The sequence below is a fragment of the Passer domesticus genome, unplaced genomic scaffold (genome assembly GCF_036417665.1).
Source record: "Passer domesticus isolate bPasDom1 unplaced genomic scaffold, bPasDom1.hap1 HAP1_SCAFFOLD_37, whole genome shotgun sequence".
Taxonomy (NCBI): domain Eukaryota; kingdom Metazoa; phylum Chordata; class Aves; order Passeriformes; family Passeridae; genus Passer; species Passer domesticus.
In genome coordinates, this window is record NW_026990149.1 from 1427260 (window position 1) to 1445199 (window position 17940).

A 17940-nucleotide genomic window follows, 5' to 3' on the forward strand; every position below is an offset into this window, starting at 1 on the left:
CTTGTGCACACAGGACGACAGGAGACCTGTCCCTGCCCTGCTGACATCCCTCCTTGACCCCTTTTCCAAAGCCCTTTCAGCTGTGCAGGTACAGGCACATCATTCACAAGGGTCAACTGGAATCCCTTCTCTCTGGCTCCAGCATTTTGGTCAGGGCCATTGGGGCAGTGCCTGGTGGCAAGGAAGGGCCAAGCAGGTCAGCACCAGCAGGATGGAGACAGAGCACCTGACCGACCACATCAAGTCATCTGCACCATCAGTGCGTGTCCAAAATCAGGGCACAATTCCCAGCACAGGAAGATTTCCACCATCTTGCAGAGCCAGCTGCTGAGACATTTTCTTCTGCATGTGTTGCAGCAGATAACTTGCTTTGCTGGACACTCGGGCAATGACAGCACTCTCCTCTTCCAGCACAGGGTTAAAGCTCCAGGTGCCAGCACTCACCTTGTCCTTATTTGTCACAGACAGCACCATTTCAGAGACCTCCCGAGCCACGAAGTTCTCAAACACCATCTCTGGTGGGGAAACCTGAAACAAGCTCTGTTTCGGGGCAGCTGACGGCAGCTGGAGAGGCGAGAGAGAGCAGGGACAGCTTCAGCTGCTGGGAGGAAGGCTCATGAAGGACAATCTTACACTGACCCCCAGTGAAGTGCAGACTCTGGGGGAGCACATCTGCCCAGGACACACTGGGCAAACAGTGGCTCACCCACCTGTGCTCGGAGCTGATCAAGAACTGCTGGATCAGCTTCCAGCAGGCTCAAGCCAAGCTGCTCTTTTGATTTCTCCACCTTTCTTTCTCCACAAGGCCCCTCTCCAGGGCAATCCTGAACCACTTTGTTCCATGTCTCTTGCGGCCAATTTCCTGCTCAACAGCCCACCTGGCTCACCTGCCCCTTTGGACTGTGCTTTCTACTGAGCCAGTCCTGTCACAAAAGCAACTTGAAACACACCTCTACACAGGCACTGATCCACAGAAAGCACATCCATTCCCCTCTGCCCAGGGCCAGTCCCCTGCACATCTGGCAGCCTGCAAAATCTAACAACCCGTCAGGGTCCAACATATTGTTCCAACCCAAAGCAGGAATGCAATTGGTTTTGCTAAATCTGAAGGAATTCCTGCAGGTCCTCGGCCTTCCAAGGCCAACACTGCCACTGTGGAGGGAATCCTGTGACCCCGAGCATTTGATGGTGACCACACCAAAGCAAGAGGTGGCTCCTTCAGCAGGGGAATGGCACATGGCAATGTTGTGCCTTTGTGTCCCCAGCCTTCCCCCATTGTTTTAGCAATGGCAGCCACACTCCAGCACAGCCCAGCAGCTGCAGCAGAGGTTATTTGTGTTGCCTCAGTGCACATCAGGACTCCCAGTCCACCACTGCCAGCAGCTTGCAATGACAACAGCACCTGGACACTGAGGTGTTTTGCTGGAGGCAAGCCTGTCACAAGCACACACCCTCTTCAAACTTGCCATCAAACAGAAAGGAAAAGAGCAGGAAAAGGCTACCTTTGGACCAGTCTTGCCCAGGTCTATCCATGGGCCAATTCTGGGCAGAATCCTCCCCCCAGTGCTGGCCTCCTTCTTCATGCTGAGAAACTTCTCCTGCTGGAACTTAGACGGAGGCAACTGAAAGGAAAAAAAGAAAAAAAAGGAAAAATTATAATAATTAAAAAAAAACAAATTAGCAAGAAGATCAGAGATGTGCTTGTTCAGAGGGGTTTATCTTGATCAAGTGTCACTGGTGAATAATTTGTGATCACAGCCACTAGGACACTTCTGGAAGCCCTGGAAGTTACTTGCTGAAATACTTAGCACCAATCAATCAATACAGAGTGCAATACACATACTCCAACCACATGGCTGTGGCCCATTAGTCTCTCTGTGATCTGATCTGACATGTTTGGGGATTTCTGCTCTTTGGCCATTTGTTTCCTCTTACATTTCATTGGAAATGAAAAATGTAAGTGTCAGTGACCTTTTCAGAGAGTGGGAAGGAGCTCTCAGAACTGCCCCAACTCCATCCCTGCACAACACTCACAACTCACAGCAGGAGACAGCACTGCTGGCTGAGTCCAAAAGAAGCAAGAAAGAAAAGCTGTACCAGCAGGGAGGTGCACAGGAATGTGTCCAAGTTTTAGCTCTCTCTGTTAATGAGCATTTGTTTTCTCTGTCTGGGCTGACAGAGCCCTCCAGAGAAGAAAACACAGGGATCTCCTTGCCAGAGCCTCAGCACTGGGGCATCTTCAGCCAAGTGAGCTCCAGACAGCAAGGCACCTTGGTGGCCCTGACTGCAGTGCTGCCTGCAGGGCTGGAGCTGTGCCCACCCAGGAGCTGAGAGAGAACAGCTGCTTTGGGAGCTCTTCTGGCTGGGACCAGCCGTGGCTCTCAAGGCTTTGGGCAGAGTTTGAGCTCTCCTCCCCACATGCCCAGGTGCCCAAGGGCAGGTTGGTCACAGCAGCACAGGGCAGTGCCCAGCCTGACAGAAGGAATTCCTGTGGCAAAGGGCAGCACAGAAGCACATGCTGAGGGCTTCAGCTGCACATTGCTTTCACTTGGCTCCCGTGGCACAGCCAGGCAAGGCGCTGGGCTGCCCCTGAAACATCACACAGTGTTCCCTCCTGCACCAGGACAGCCCCCACCAACAGCAGCACGGCACAAAGAGCTGGGCAGGGGCTCTGCAGCTTCCCAGCGCTGCTGGACAACAGGGGCAGGGACACCAGGGACACCAGGGCACTTGCCAGCCTGAGCACAGCCCCAGTGGCTACTCACAGTATTAGGCTGCAGTCTTTCCCTCCGCAAAAGACGAGGTGTTGGTGTCTTTTTTGGGAATCCAGAAGCCATTCTGAAGAGAGGATGTCACACAGGAACGACAAGGCCTCAGCAAAACTGGAAGGAGCAACAATGGAACTCTGAAAATCCAGAACCCAATTCATGGCAGACTCAAGGCATATACTGCTGCTAAACATTTTATATCATTTGAAAGTAGCTAAGTGCTTGCTTGGCATAAGTAGTGAGTATTGTTAGGCCTCTAGTTGGACTTTATTTGAAATAGATGACCACCTTGTGCAATTCAAAGATGGATCATACTGAAACCTGGAGTTAAAAAGCTGAGCATGAATAATGCTTAGAACAGACAAAGCTGTAGCTTAAATATTACTTAAAAACAGCTTGCGTGGACCTGCTCTTCTTTAGGCTAAACACCCCCTGCTCTCTCAGCTGCTCCTCACTGGACTTGGGAGAGGCTGCAATGTTATGGTTCATGGCTTAAATATTGCTACAAAGGACATTTTGCCGACTGTGACAAAAATCTATAAAGAAGCTGAGAGCACCCAAGCCCACCCTTCCCTGAAAATGCCTCCTGACTGGAACTTGGGACTGGGAATTCAGCCCCACAAGGGAACTTGAGACAAGATAAAGGTGACACTATTGTCCCATTAGCTCAGGTCTCCAGAGAAGTGAACAAGGCCAAGGGAGAAAAATAGATCCACAACAAAGCCAAAGCCAGCAGCTCTCCTGAAAATCAGCTCTGTCTGCCTTCAGGCTGGGCAAGTCATAGCCACAGACTCCTCTGCTGAGGCCAGGTTTGCACACAAACCTCCCATCAAAGACCTCCACTGTGTCCCCAGACCCATTCCTGAGGCCTTGCACCAGATGATTGCAGGGCATGCAAAGTAACACAACAGATCTGAAAATCCAGAACTCAATTCATGGCAGACTCAAAGGATATACTGGTGCTAACGATTTTCTATTACTTGAAAATAGCAATAGACAGTCAAACTTGCCCCACCCCAGGGAGGTACCTGGGAGGTCCCACCTTGCCCAAATCTGCATTAATCCATTGGAATCTTACATTTTGCAATACTTAACCACAGAGAAGACCAGAAGAGGATTTTATGGTATGCCAATGGGATCCATGGAATGGTGATATTTTTACTTAATCTGTCTCTGTCATTCTCTTTCTTCCCCCTCTTCCCAACCCCATCTCCACCCCCTTCACCCCACCCCCCACCCCACCCCCCTTTTTCTATTCCTTTCTCTCTCTTCCTCACATTTACTGTTCCATAAAATCCAGACTACTGACTTTGGCAAATTGCCTCGTTTGCACCTCAATTCAGAGGCCTCTCCCTAATCATTTTAATAACCAGATGATAACAACCCACGGAAACTGGAACAGAACTCATTCACCTTGAAGCAGTTTAAGCAATCACTATAGGGAAAAAAAAGTATAGATGAATACATTTAGAAAATGTTGCATTTCTTCAGTGCAAAAAAAAAGCTCATCAGTAGATGAACTATTGTTCATCCACTCAGCTGTGCATGCCACTGAACTGCTGCACCAGAAGACTGGCATTATCCCATCCTGTATTTCCCTTTGGCCTTCTCTCTCAGAGTGCACATGAGACAAAACCAAACAGTTCAACTTTAGTCAATCTTTACCTTCAAAGGAAATTCACGCTCTTTTCCAGAGGCCAATGCTCTGCACGTTGAGGAATCCTCTGCAGAGACCAATGCTCCGCGAACTGAGGACTCCTAGCAGAGGCCAATGCTCTGCACGTGCAGGATGTTGTTTGCAGAGGCCAATGCTCTGCACGTTTCGGAATTCTCAGCGGGGCACAATGCTCCGCGAATTCAAAGGACTCGCTCGCAGAGACCAATGCTCCACGAACAATTCACTTGGCGAATCGCCCAGTGTAGCTGCCTGTACGAGCCCAGGCTGCGCACACCCAGCCAGGGCCGCGTTCTCGGGCAACTGAGGCCGCGCCGCTGTCACAGACGCTGCCGCCCGCGCGGTTACCAGGCAACCGCGGAGCGCCCGAACCTCGGGGCCGGGCCGGGTTCCGGCGGGGCCGGGCCGGGATCCGGCGGGGCCGGGCGGGTTCCGGCGGGCTCGGGCCGGGGCCGGGCGGGGCCGGGCCGGGTTCCGGCGGGGCCGGGCCGGGTTCAGGCGGGGCCGGGCCGGGTTCCGGCGGGGCCGGGCCGGGTTCGGGCGGGGCCGGGCTGGGTTCAGGCGGGGGCGGGCCGGGTTCGGGCGGGGCCGGGCGGGTTCCGGCGGGCTCGGGCCGGGGCCGGGCCGCAGTGATTTTCAAAGGAGATTCTCAATTGAACTACTGCCGTAACTTTCTGAAGAGTCTTTCTGTAAGTATTAGCGAAAGCCTAAAATGTGGTGCTAGAGGCACCTCTGTCAGGTCTGTCCCTTGCTCTCTGTGTAGCACTGGTGTTCTGTCCCGGCTGGAACAGCCGGAGGGGCTGAGCGAGCTGGGAAAGGGGCTCAGCCTGGAGAGGAGGAGGCTCGGGGGGACCTTGTGGCTCTGCACAGCTCCCTGGCAGGAGGGCGCTGCGGGTTCAGGAAGCGCCGGAGCGGCGTGGTTCCCTCTCTCCTCTCCCGCTCAACCTCTTCCTCCCTCCCTCCTCCTCCTCCCCCGTTTCCGAAGCCCTCGCAGCCCACGGGAGGAGTGGAGATAGAGCCGGGACAGGGCGGAATGCAGAGAGGGGATGCCAGGAGTAGGAGTGGCTGGGCTGTACTGGGACCATACTGGGATCATGCTGGGAGGGAGTAGGAGCAGCACGATGGCTGCAGCGCTGGGACTGGGGGCACTCCTTGGCGAGAGAGGGGGGTGGGACCCCTGGCACGGGACCCCCTTGCTCTCTTTATCCTGCACAGGGACCCTCCTGAATCCCCCATTTCCAGACATCAGGACCCTCTGCTCCCCATTTTCCAGGCCATCCATGGCTCCCAGCCTGCAGACTTGCCGTGGGCTTGACGGCCTGGAAAACCTTGGAACCCCATTCCTGCCTTTCCCAGCCCCTAGCCCCTCCTTTCTGCAAAACCAGAGACCTCCTGAACTCCCCCTTTCCCAACATCCCAGGTGTCCCCACCCTGGACTCCCCTTTCCTGGGCTCAAGGACCCCCTGGAATTCCCTTCTACCTCTCCATGTCCCTGCCTCCCCCCATTACCGTCACCCCACTGACACCCTCCTGCACCCCTATTCCTGATAAACGAGACACCCTTTTACCCCTTTGCCGGGCACTGAGAGCCCCCTGTCCCCCCCCAGTTCTCCTGCCCCTGTGTTCCCTGCCCGTGGTACTGTTGGAGCCCAGCCCAGGGTTCCCCCGGTTGGTGTCCATGGGGTCTCTGGATGGGATCCCCTTCCAGCACTGCCGCAGCCGCCGGGGGTGGCAGCTGGAGCCGAGCCGGGATCTCAGCACAGACAGAGCCGGCACAACGAGCAGCACCAGCACGGGGCCACCGGGGAGCTGCAGGTGCTGCGGGAGCGGCACAGCCAGAGCGGGGCTGAGCGGGGGCAGCCGCGCCTGGGGCATCTCTGGGGCTGCCATGGCAACTGTGGGACTGCCATGGGGATCCGGGAGATGGAGCCCGAGGAATGAACAAATTCCTCAGGGCACAGCTGCGTGGAGTGGCTCCAGAAATATGTCAGATATGGGCGGGAGGAGCTGCAGTGTAAAGGTGGGGAGGGCAGAGTTCCCATGGGAATGTGGGAATTGAGAATGTGGGGTTTGGGAGGACAAAATCTGCCAACATGGGAATTACCAAGGGAATTCCATGGATAGATCTGTCATCCCATTCCCATGGGACTTCCATGGTTGAATCCCACTGTTGTCCCATTCCCATGGGAATTCTGTAGATGGATCTCACTGCCATGCCATTGCCATGGAATTCCATGGGGAGATCCCTGTCCCACTGCCATGGAATTCCATGGATGCATCTCACCGTTACCCCATCCCAGAGCCCCCTGATGTCCGTGTGTCCCGAAAAGTGGAACACGGGATCCTGACACTGTCCTGCCACGCATACAGATTCTACCCCAGCACCATTGGGACCAGCTGGATGAAGGGGATGAAATCAGGGATCGTTCCACACCTGGGCAGGATCGAGGCGCTGCTGGAGGAGCAGGAGCAGCCCCTGCGCTGGGCGGAGCATCCCGGAATGCCAGAGCCTGGGATCTGCTCCTGGGCTGAGGCTGGGAACATGGAATGTGGGAACTGGGAATTTGGGACTGTGGAGCAGTGGGATGGGGGTTCCCCTCCCCTCCTAACCATGCCATGCTTCCCAGAGCTGGAATCCAGCAGGAATCTCACCCTGGTGGTCGCTGTGTCTGTCAGTGCTGCCATCAGCATTGTTATCCTCATTGGATTTGGTGTCTGGAAGCTCCAATCTAGTTCTCTCCAAACCCAACCTGGGGGTCACCCGGTTCTTCTCCCCTTCCCAGATGCTTGGAGATCCCCCCATGACCCATCTAGCCCCCCCAAACTCTTCCTTGGGTCACCCCTAAGTCCCCAGTGGGGATTTCTGTGAGTTCCCCTGTGTTCCCCCATTCCCAGGACTTTGGGGGTCCCCCCCGACCTGTCTGTGCCCCCCCTGATTTCTTCCACAGCCCCTCTGTGATGGTGGGGGCTGGGGTCTAAGTGCTGGTGCCTCCCTGCCTGCAGCAGGTCTAGCACTGAGGGGAGTCCCTTAGCATTTGGGGTCCCCTGGGGTTAGGGGTCACCCCCCCGGGTCACCCAGGATCTCCCTGAACACGCTGACACTGCCCATGCTCAGTGAGAAGGTTCATTCCCAGCACGAGGCCTCAGCTATGTCACTGGCATCGCCCAGGTACCCAGAAAGCCTCCCGGGAACCCCAAACCCCCTGGAACAACGCAGCTTCCCTGGGACCCCAATATCATCCCTAGCCTCTCCAAAAGCTCCCCAAGACTGCAAAACCCCATACAGACCCCCCCAAACCTTCTCAGGACATCAAAATTCCCACAGGACGTCCCAACACCCCTCCAGACCCCCTTGAGAAGGTTCATACCTGGCATGGGATCCCCATCTCCGTCACCAGCAGGTATCCCAAAACAGCCTTGCGTTCCCCTTGGGATCGCCTAATCCCCCCCTCTGGGACCCCTGAAAACTCCCTTTGGGAACCCCCAAAACTCCACCATGACCCCAAAAACCCCCAGTATACACAAACCCCCCTGGGAACCCCTCACAACAGTTTATGCCCAGCACAGAGTCCCCATCACCATCACCCAGATACCCCCAAACCCTCCTGGGACCCCCAAACCCCCCTGGGACCCCCAACCTTCCCAGGATGTCCAACCCCTCCCTGGGCTCCGCTGTCGGAATCAACGGGAGTGGTGTTGCCCTTTTAAGGGGGCTTATAGTAGGACCTGACCATAGCAGGAGCCCTTAAAGCAGCGATGGTAGAGAGAACCCCAAAAATCCACCCTGGGGGGCAAAACGTCCCCTACTGGAGCTTGGAATGGGGGGTGGGGTCCCATAAAAATGTCACTTAAAGCTGTCATGATTCCCCCCTTAAAAGGGGCTTGTGGGGCTGCGTCCTCTCAAACACCCTAAAATGGGGTGGAAAAAACACCCTAGTAGTGTTGAGATCCCCCCAGAAAAATCCTAAAAATGTCCCCTTCAAAGGGGTCTGAAGAGCCTTAAAGGGTCTCAAGGAGGGACAAGGTCCCCTCCTCTGCTGGGGCCTCTCCGAGTTGGGAACTCTCCCATTTACTGCCCTCGGAGGAGCCCTGAAGGACGGCGGGTCCTGGGCAGAGCCCCCCCTTATTTGGGACTGCAGAGGGAACTGGGGGGGCTGGGATGGGGCTTAGGGGTCCTGGGGTAACCTGGAGGACCCTCAGTGGGTCTCACCTCCCCCTGTGCCCCCTCTCCCACCCCTTTCCCATTGTTGCCCCCAAACCTCTACTCCCCCAGATTGGTTTGGGAGTGACCCAGCCCATTCCTGTTGGCCAGGGAGGAGGAGGAAGACAGTGGGATAGAGGAGGAGAAAGATAGAGGGAGAGAGGAGGAGGAGCAGGCAGAGGAGGAGCTGGAGCCAGCTGGAGGAAGCACCGCGTGCTTTCAGCTCTCTCTGCACTCGCAGCAGCTTCGGCTCGGGACCATCGCCCCCCATCCCACAGGTGCCCGGGGAGGGGGAGCTCGCCCCAAGTATCCCGGGGGTCCCTGGGTTTGGGATTTTTTTGGGGGGATGTTTGGAGCTTGCAGAGCTCCAAAGCCGAGCCGCAGATGGCCCTCAGGGGGACATCGGGGGGTCCCTGGTGATATGAATAAGAAGCTTGACTAGGCCAATACTCAAGCAGCAATCAATTTATTAATTAATATGGTAAAGTATGAGCAATACAGCGCTGGGTACAGTGGGGGGAATTTTCCCTCCAACTGCACACCGATAGTTGGGGCTTACAGATATTTATAGGGGTTTTCATAAGCTTTTTCAGCCGTTTCTATTCCAAATGTTTGCGTCACAATTCTATACACTATTGTGATTTAGTTTTTCTCAGGATGTATCTCAGAAAGGAGTATCCCCAGATGGTGGGGTTCAGCTTCTGAAAGAAGAAAGAAGTCTCTCAGCTGGTGAGGTCCAGGGTCCATATGCGGGTTCACCTTTGAATTGCAAGGACTATAAATCTCATACCAGTGATGTCCAGCTTCCCTTGGTCAAAACTATCAATCCTTGAGTGGATGTTCATCTTCCTTTCTCAAGCTGCTTTTGCATATTTTGTTAAGGTGTCGAGATAAGCATCTTTCCTTTTGATATATTCTAAAGCTATAGTTTCAAAGATCCTTACTACAAGCAATATTCTGAAATTATATTTCAAAAGGTTATTATTGCAAACTCTTTTTAGCTAGAAGCAGAACGTTCCTGTCAAACAGCAACATCCTTAAACCTTTAATTCGAATGCTCCTAAATCAACTTAAGACTTATAAAGGTTAATTGCAAACAAAGGATAGGTTCAAAGGCCTTCTTCCATGCTTTACTTCCTCAGTGATTTATTAGAATTGTCTTCATAACTGTCCCACGGTCAGTTTCCACACATATCACAATCACAGATATACACATTGCCTGTATGTACCTGACACAAAACACAGCTTTATATTTCACATCGGGAGGTGTTTTTAGGGAGTTGCGGCCATCCCCTGGCAGGGCTCACCTGCAAATTGGGTGTAGGCTGTGTCTTGGAGGAAGGTGCCACGGCCAAAGTCAATCAGTTTCAGCTGCCCGCTGGCCAGGTTGAGCAGGATGTTCTCAGGCTTGATATCCCTGTGCAGGACCCTGCAGCTGTTGCAGTGCACCACGGCCTCCAGCACCTGGCGGAACAGCCCCTGCGCCTCCTCCTCCGGCAGGAACCTCCGCTCCGCCAGGAAATCCGAGAGCTCCTGGCACCGCTCCGGACACTCCAGCACCAGCAAGAAGCTGTCGGGGAGCTCAAGCCACTCCAGGAGCTGAATGACACCAGCACAGCCACAGGACACCTTGGCCAGCAGCACGATCTCCAGGGGCGTGCTGGTGCCGTCGGGCTGCGGGAGGAGCACGATGCCGTCAGTGGGGCCGAGGCCGTGCCAGGGCTCTGGGACCCCTCAGCCAGCCCGGGATGCTCTGCACGCCCCACTCAGCCCACGCCTGCTCTCCCTGCAGGGCTCCCGGTAGCTCCACGGTGCTGGGCCCCGGCTCCTCGCCGCCCGGCACGGCCCGGCTTCTGCCGCTGGCCCTGCTAACTCACCAGCTCGCCCCAGTGCCGGATGCCATCCCACGGCATGCATTGATGGCCACCTGCAAGCAAGGGGCAGCAGTAGGCTGAGCTCGCTGCCCGCCCCACCGCACCCCGGCCTTTTCCTCCTCCTCCTCCTCTGCCCGCCGCCGGCCCCTCCGCTCACTGGGGTGCCGCCCAAGAGCCGCGTTCCCGAGCAGACGCTGCCGAAGCCGCTGGGTCCCAGCAGCAAACCCAGCCATTACTGCTCCTGCAGGGCCTCCTGCGCCTTCCCTGTGGGCGGGATGCGGCTGTCAGCACTCGGCCCAGGGCCAGCAACGGCCCCTGACCACCCCAGGCCGGCCGTCCCCACCCACCCCGGGCCCCGGTAGCCACGCTGCCGAACGGCGGAGCTCGGCCCGGGGAAGCCGCAGCAGAGGCGGCGGGAGCGGCCGCGCCGCGTGTGTCCTCCGCGGGCCCCAGGAGGAGCTGGGGCCGGGAACAGGACTGGAGCCCACATGGGGGCCAGGGCCGGGCTCGGGCCAGGCGCAGCCAAAGTGAGGCGATGCCGCCCCGGCCCCAGGCACTGATGCCTGCCCAGCAGCACCACAGCCAGGACGACGAGAGCCGGCGGGAGGCAAGACCGCGGCGGGATGCCTGGGGCCGGGGATGGGCTGGGGACATGGCCCTGCCCGGCACGGGGAGAGGGACGGGCCGGGGCAGGCACACCGGGAATGGCTGCGGGGCACCGAGACAGAGTGCGGGACATCGGCAGAGGGAGAGGAGGAACAAGAGAGACATGGCAAGGGCCGTAGACTCGCTGCTGCAAGACCTGGGGCCATTTGTCCGTGTGTCCATTCCACGCTTGGCCCTGCACCCCGGGGCAGCCCCTGAGTCTGTCCAAACACGGGAACTTCGCTGTGTTGAGCCCAGATCCAGAGTCCTGACTCCTGCACGGGGCACAGGAAAAACCCTCGGTTGCTGCTGTGCATTGTCCCTGCTTAGGCTCAACACTGGCAGGGCACATTCCCTGCCTGCAGGATTTGTTTCTGACCCAAGCACTGCACTTATGGCTCTGGCATAGCTTTCCAGCAAAACCAGGGCGAGGCAAACTGTGTGTAGCTTGTGGTATTTTAGAGTGTCTAAAACTCGCTAAGCCATCGATCGGAGAGGTGAGATGCATTTGGAACTCATGGCATGGAGAAGTAGTGCAACATAGAAAAGGGGAGCATAGAAATAAATAGAGGAAAAGATCTCACATTGTGCCTTTCCATTTTCATTTCACTTCTGGAAAGCTGTTTCACTTTTCCAGGAATCTTCTCCACAGTCTTGTCTGCTCTTTTCAAGAACCTTTCCTGGAGAACAAGGTTGAGCTTCTGTCACAAGATGTGCCTCCAACTGCAGCTTCTCTTGGCTTTCCATACCGTGAGTGCAGCAAAGCAAGAGAAATGTTTGGATTACTTGACAACTTGTCCTTTCCTTTCCTTGTGGGCTGGGGAGTTATGCCATTGGGGAGTTTTTCATGGTGCCTGTTCTAACCCAAGAAAACAGGAGGTTTTGTTGGGGACTTGCTGGGGAATGCAAGCCTGACTGAATGCAGAGAAAGAATCTCCAGGACACTCAGGGAACTCCCTGGGCTGGGCTCAGTTCCTGCTGGGACTCTGCAGAGGGCTGGCCTCCAACTGGGATCAGCAGCAGCTGGAAATACCTCTGGGCATCTCCATTTTCTGCTGCTCCAAGGAAGCAATGAAGCCAGTCAAGTTCTGTTTCTTCTTTCTCCTAGTCGATTTTTTCATTTGATTTGCCACTCCAGAGGCAATGTCTGTGATGGTCTCTGTAAGTTGATTCTATTTCAACAGCACCAGCAACAGGGCTGTGTTTGAGTGCTCGGTGAGGCTTTAATTCCCCTCGATTTAGTGCTTAAAGACTTGTGAGCATTTCAATCTCTGCTAATCATGATGCCTGTGACAAAAACACGGGGTTCACCATCACAAAAGCACAGTTGGTAGCAGTGATTGAAAGAGGCAAGTGCAGTTGTACTGATAAAATTCAGGTGGCAAACAGAAGAGGGTCAAGAGCAGCCATGATCTCCAATTCCCAAGGCAAAGGCAGCACCAGCAGCCTCCTGCTGTCAGCTCAGGGTGAGTAAAACAGTGCTGAAAACAGCTCTGGAGCCCGATCTTTTCCTCCTCTGAGGGCTGGGTCAGGGCAGCACAGGCAGGCCCTGAGGAGTCAGGGCTGTGTGTGGGTGCTGGTTGCTCTACTCCAGGATTCAGCTGGAAAAGCCCTTGGGAGCCGAGGCAGGAGCAGGTGGGAAGGGGCCGGCGCTGCTGCTGCTCCTGCCCGGGAGCCCCGGCTGGGCCGGGCCGGCGCCCGCTGCGCTGCGGCTGCTGCTGCTGCCAGAGCCGGGCGGGACTCGGGGACAGCGACGGACACGGGGGGACAGCAAAGGCCTGGCGGCTGCAGGGATGTTGGTGCTGGGGCCAGCGCCAGCACACAGCTTCAGCCCACAATTAACCCTGAGGGAAACGCTGGGGAAAGGCTCCATTTCAGCCTTTCTTTACTGGTCGCTGGGAAGGGACTGAAATTAAAGAAGACAAGCAGGACGCGACCCCTTCTCCTTTGGGGGCACCCCCGTGCCTGGGGCTGTGAGGGGTTATGAGGGGCCATGAAGGGCTGTGAGGGACTGTGAGGGGTCATGAGAGGTTGTGAATCACAGAATCACAGAATCTCTAGGTTGGAAGAGACCTTTAAGATCATCGAGTCCAACCCATGTTCTAACACCTCAACTAGATCATGGCACCAAGTGCCACATCCAGTCTTTTTTAAAACACATCCAGGGATGGTGACTCCACCACCTCCCTGGGCAGATGATTCCAGTATTTGACCACTCTTTCTGTGAAAAACTTCCTCCTTAAGTCTAGCCTGTATCTCCCTTGGTGCAGCTTGAGACTGTGTCCTCTTGTTCTATCTGTTGTTGCCCGGAGAAAGAGACCGACCCCCAGCTCACCACAGCCACCCTTCAGGAAGTTGAAGAGAGTGATAAGGTCACCTCTGAGTCTCCTTTTCTCCAGGCTAAACAATCCCAGCTCCCTCAGTCGTTCCTCATATGGCTTGTGTTCCAAGCCCCTCACCAGCCTCGTGCTCCTCTTCTCTGAGGGGCTGTGAGGGGTCATGAGTGGCTGTGAGGGGCTGTGAGGGGTCATGAAGGGCTGTGAGGGGCTGTGAGGGGTCATGAAGGGCTGTGAGGGGCCGTGAAGGGCCATGAGGGGCTGTGAGGGGCCATAAGGGACTTTGAGGGTCCATGAGGGGCCATGAGCTGTGAGAAGCTGTGAGGGCTGTGAGGGGTCATGGGGAAATGTGAGGGGCTGTGAGAGACGAAGAAGGGCCATGAGGGGCCATGGAGAACTGTGAGGGAGCCATGAGGGGCTGTGAGGGGCCATGAGGGGCCATAAGGGTCTGTTGGGGTCGGCCGTTACTTGTCTGTGCCCCAGCACGGGAAAAGGTGGTTCTGGGCAGGCCGCGCTTTGAAAAAGGAGTCTGGACTCTTGCTTTTTCGGTCTTCGGTTGTGTTTATTGTTTCTTATCTACAAAGTTTTTCTGTCTGTCCAGCCGAGGTCTGATCAGCAAGACAGCCAAGGGCACTCTCTCCCGCCCACGGGGCGGTTGTCTCTTTTATAGTGAAAACTACGTAGAAGATATTTACCTTCTATTTCCAGTACTTGTCATCCTTGTTAGCAAGTGCACCTTCACCATGAACCAATCCACACATGCCAACGTCATCCTGAACATGGATGCCAAGGAGAAGAAAGAAGAAGGACAGGGCACGCCCAAATCCCTCCATCTTAGAACTCCTGACCCCCATGTACAGGATTCCAAACCCCCCTGTACAAGGTTCAAAAGCCCCCTGTACAGTGCTCCAAAAATTTCCCTTCTTCTTGTGATTGCTACTACTATGCTACTTAAACTTTTGTGGCCTGTAATTCTTCATATAAGGTTGGCAATTTGCTCCATGAATTAAGATGGAATTTCCAGGTGTCTTTGGCTTCCTGCCAGGGTGTCCGAGCCCCTGCCAGGGCTGTGAGACATCCAGGGCATCCAGAGAGATGTCCTGGGTTCCAACAAGGAAGGAAGGATAAAAGGAAAGCAATGCTCTCTAAGACTGAGGCTGACTGAGCTCCATCCTCCCAGCCAGCTCCCCTACCCAACACTGGGTTTAGCAGTCACCCGGGCAGAAAGGGCTTATCAAGCCTTCTGAGAGGCCAGCAAAGTCCAGATAAATCCATCAGGGAGGCTGCTCTCTGCTCATCCCTCTGGTGTGTCCACAGCACTCGTCGAGGATGTCACATTAATCTTCGAGGAGTACCTGATCTGCAGCAGCACCGACCTCGAGCACAAGCTGCAGTCGGTGGAATGCGCCAGCCTGTTTGTCACTGATGAGAACAGATTCATCTTCAGCAAGGCTCAGGTTGGGCAAGAGGCTGAAGCTCATTTCAATATTTACAACGCAAGCTGTCTGCCATGCGATGTGGTGCTCGCCATCGAACCCCTGCCTGGAGAGGTAAGAACAGGAGGCCAAGGTGGTGGCTGCCCTCTAAGGGCCGTGTGAGAGCCTGTTTTGTTCTCCAGATGCATTGCTGCCTGTGGCCCAGATTAGGCTAGCTCAGTGCAGGTCAAACTGCAGGGGAGAGCAGCAGAGCCAGGGAGCAGTTGTGTTGAATTCTGCATGTCTGGGGCAAGGTTTTGGCTCAAACCGCTGGGTCTTTGATGGGAGAAGTGAATCCTTCTGAACCTCTCTTGGAAGCACACGCAGAGAGGGGCTGTTATGAACTGACATGACAGGGCTCAAAGCAGAGCATTTCCTCAGGCTCCCTGGCTTTTCCTTCTCTTTGAAGGCCAGCTCTAGGTTATTTGCAGGGTTTTCTGTGCAGTGCCCACCTCCCATATAGGTGGGTGCAGCTGCCAGCCCTCAAAGCATACACTGCTTTAGCACAAGGTCAGCATTCCCCGGGAGGGAGCCTGCCCAGGGAAGCAGGAAGGAGACACACTGTCTGGGACTGCTCTCAGTAATGCATTTATGGATAAAACCACGTCATGTTGAAAGGTGTTTCCTCCTAACACTGCTCTCTGGGTTCCCCCAAGGCAAAAAGCCCTATCAACAACATTTTCAAGTTACATCCAGTCAAGATGTCTGTTCCTGGCTCATCCTCTGCCATTGCTACGGTGACCTTCACCCCACCAGAGGAGCAGAACTACAACTGCACTTTCAAGGCTTCCCTTGTCATCTCAAAAGGTAAGTGAGCCTGTGAAATACTCTCTGGTAGCTGCCTCTCCACTGGGAAGGCAGAGACCTCTTGTTAGCTCTAATGCTTTCAGTAGCCTTAGGCAGAGTACTTGGCATGAGATGATCTGGGACGCTCTAAGAACTCTAAGAACCAAGAGAAGACTAACTGCTAATAAGCGATTGTAATTTTACTGTTCTTGGAAAAGATCTTTCTTGAGAACAACAATGATTTCTTTTTGCCTTCTTGCTTTTGGACTATTTCATGCTGTGCTTTTTCTTGTTGTATAAGTCTCATCTCACTGCAGCATGGGGATTTGCCATATCTCATCAGGTGCCGTGTTATTTCCCTGCTGTACTGCATGATTCAATTAAGTGAAGTTATTTGTAACTGTTATTGTGGAAGGCTTTGGCTCTTTGGAGCAGATTTGTCTTGTGAATGGCCCTGAGTGGATTGGGAAGAGGCTGGTGGGGGGCTGTGTTGTGGGGTACAGGAACAGCAGGCAGGGAAAAGACTGTGGGTGGCCCTTGCAGCTTTGCTTGCCCACTGAGAAATGGGTTAGTGCCAGCTGAAATTGTTTCCGTGCCTCTCCTGCAGCTCTGTGGGAATTAAACCCCAAAGCTTGACCTTCACCATCAGTGGGAAGGGGCATGAGCCATGGGTGACAGTCGTGTGCCCAAGCGCTCGCAGCAAGAGGGGAAACGCCGTGCTGCACTTCAAGAGGCTCCGGCTGGGGGATTCAGAGATGCTGCCCCTGGTCATCCGTAACGATGGCATCATACCTGTCAAGGTGAGGAGGACCTGCTCAAGGGATGGTCTGGTTTGGGAACAAGTGCTTCTGGCACAGGGGAAGGGTCCCAAAAAACTTGGCAGACCTGTGAGGAGGTATCAAAAATTCTTTTGAAACAAGTGACTGATGTCTGTTCTGTAAGAAAGGAGTTCTTGGAAATTTTCTGTCCCGTCTTTCTTCTATAAGTTGAACACCAGAAAGGTGGTGGATTATTTTCCCCCCTGTCTCTCAGGTCACCTTTTGTTCTCATGGACATGTGTGATTTCCCAGTTCCATTAGATTGTATTTCAGCCCACTTTAGTACATTTTAAGTAAACTTAATTGTGGTTGCATTACGTCCTGCCAATTACGTTTTGTCCCATTTGGTTCTGTGTCAGTTCTATCCAGATGCCTCTGAACACCCTTTTTTCCCCACTGGTTTGACTTAACTTTTGGGCTAAGTGCTGTTTCTAGTGGGAGAGGTTCTGGGCTCCCATGCGGGACCAGCAGCACTGCAGTGTCAGGCCTCGTGTCATCCTGTATTCACACCAGTACCATTGTGCTCTGTGTGCCCTTTTCTCAGTTTATGTTACACCTGGAGGATGAGCACAGAATGTTCTCCTTGAAAGGCAGGGCCTCTGCTGTCAAGGTGTTCCACAATGGAGATGTGGAAGAGGATTCAGCTGGAAACGGTAAATTCATTACCCATGAAGTGCAATCATGCACAGAGGGAAAACGTGTGCCCTGCTCTTGGCTTCTCTGAGCAGCAGCCACATGTTAGGCACAGTTTTGTCCCTTGGGCCCTCTGTCTCCCAGCCTTTTCTCGGGGGCTTTTTGCAGGGTTTCCTCCTAGGAAGTTGCAGGAAGTTCTTCTGTTCTGCTAGACGTGGTGGGTTGAGTTGTGGGGGACTGTCACTACCTCAGTGGACCCTCTGAGGTATTTGCTGCACATGGCATGGTACCAGCCTGAGCAGACACAGCCCTTGAGCACTCAGATAGCCAGCAGAAGCTGAAAGCACTCTTTGGCTCAGCTTTCCATATGGCTGGAGCTGGTGGGAAGCAGATGGAATGAGGGCTGGGCATTAGCCTGAGGTTAAGCTGCTTAAGTGGTGCTGTGTCTGGGAGTGGCAGGCTTGTGAACATAGGAAGAGAGTCTGCAACAACTGGGGGTAGAACCAGTGCTTAGAAGGCAGCTGGTTTCAACCTCTTATTCCTCATATATCCTATGGAAATATTTCCTCAGTACAGCTGCACCACTTAACTCTGATTTCCATTGCTGTGCAGAGAGCAAGTCCACAAAGCCTTTCTTCCTTCTGAATCGTGGGCAATCGGCAGAGTTTGATGCCATTTTCAAACCCACCCTGGCTCAACGTGTGGAAAGGCAGATTGGTGTGTTAGTGG

General features: G+C 54.5%; 1 protein-coding gene and 1 pseudogene across 1 annotated transcript in view; one reads left to right on the plus strand and one right to left on the minus strand.

The window, feature by feature from the left end:
• The window catches only part of LOC135292470 (hydrocephalus-inducing protein-like), a 94900-nt gene extending 92014 nt beyond the window's left edge, over positions 1-2886 (minus strand). Inside the window, exons 1-2 of the mRNA XM_064406671.1 lie at positions 2766-2886; positions 1503-1622 (exon numbers count right to left, since the gene is read on the minus strand). Of these exons, the coding sequence (XP_064262741.1) occupies positions 1503-1622; positions 2766-2837 (192 nt within the window). The 5' untranslated portion in view covers positions 2838-2886. The remainder of the gene's footprint in view (positions 1-1502; positions 1623-2765) is intronic.
• Positions 1-17940, plus strand: part of LOC135292520 (zinc finger protein 420-like) — a 228633-nt pseudogene that overhangs the window by 122373 nt on the left and 88320 nt on the right.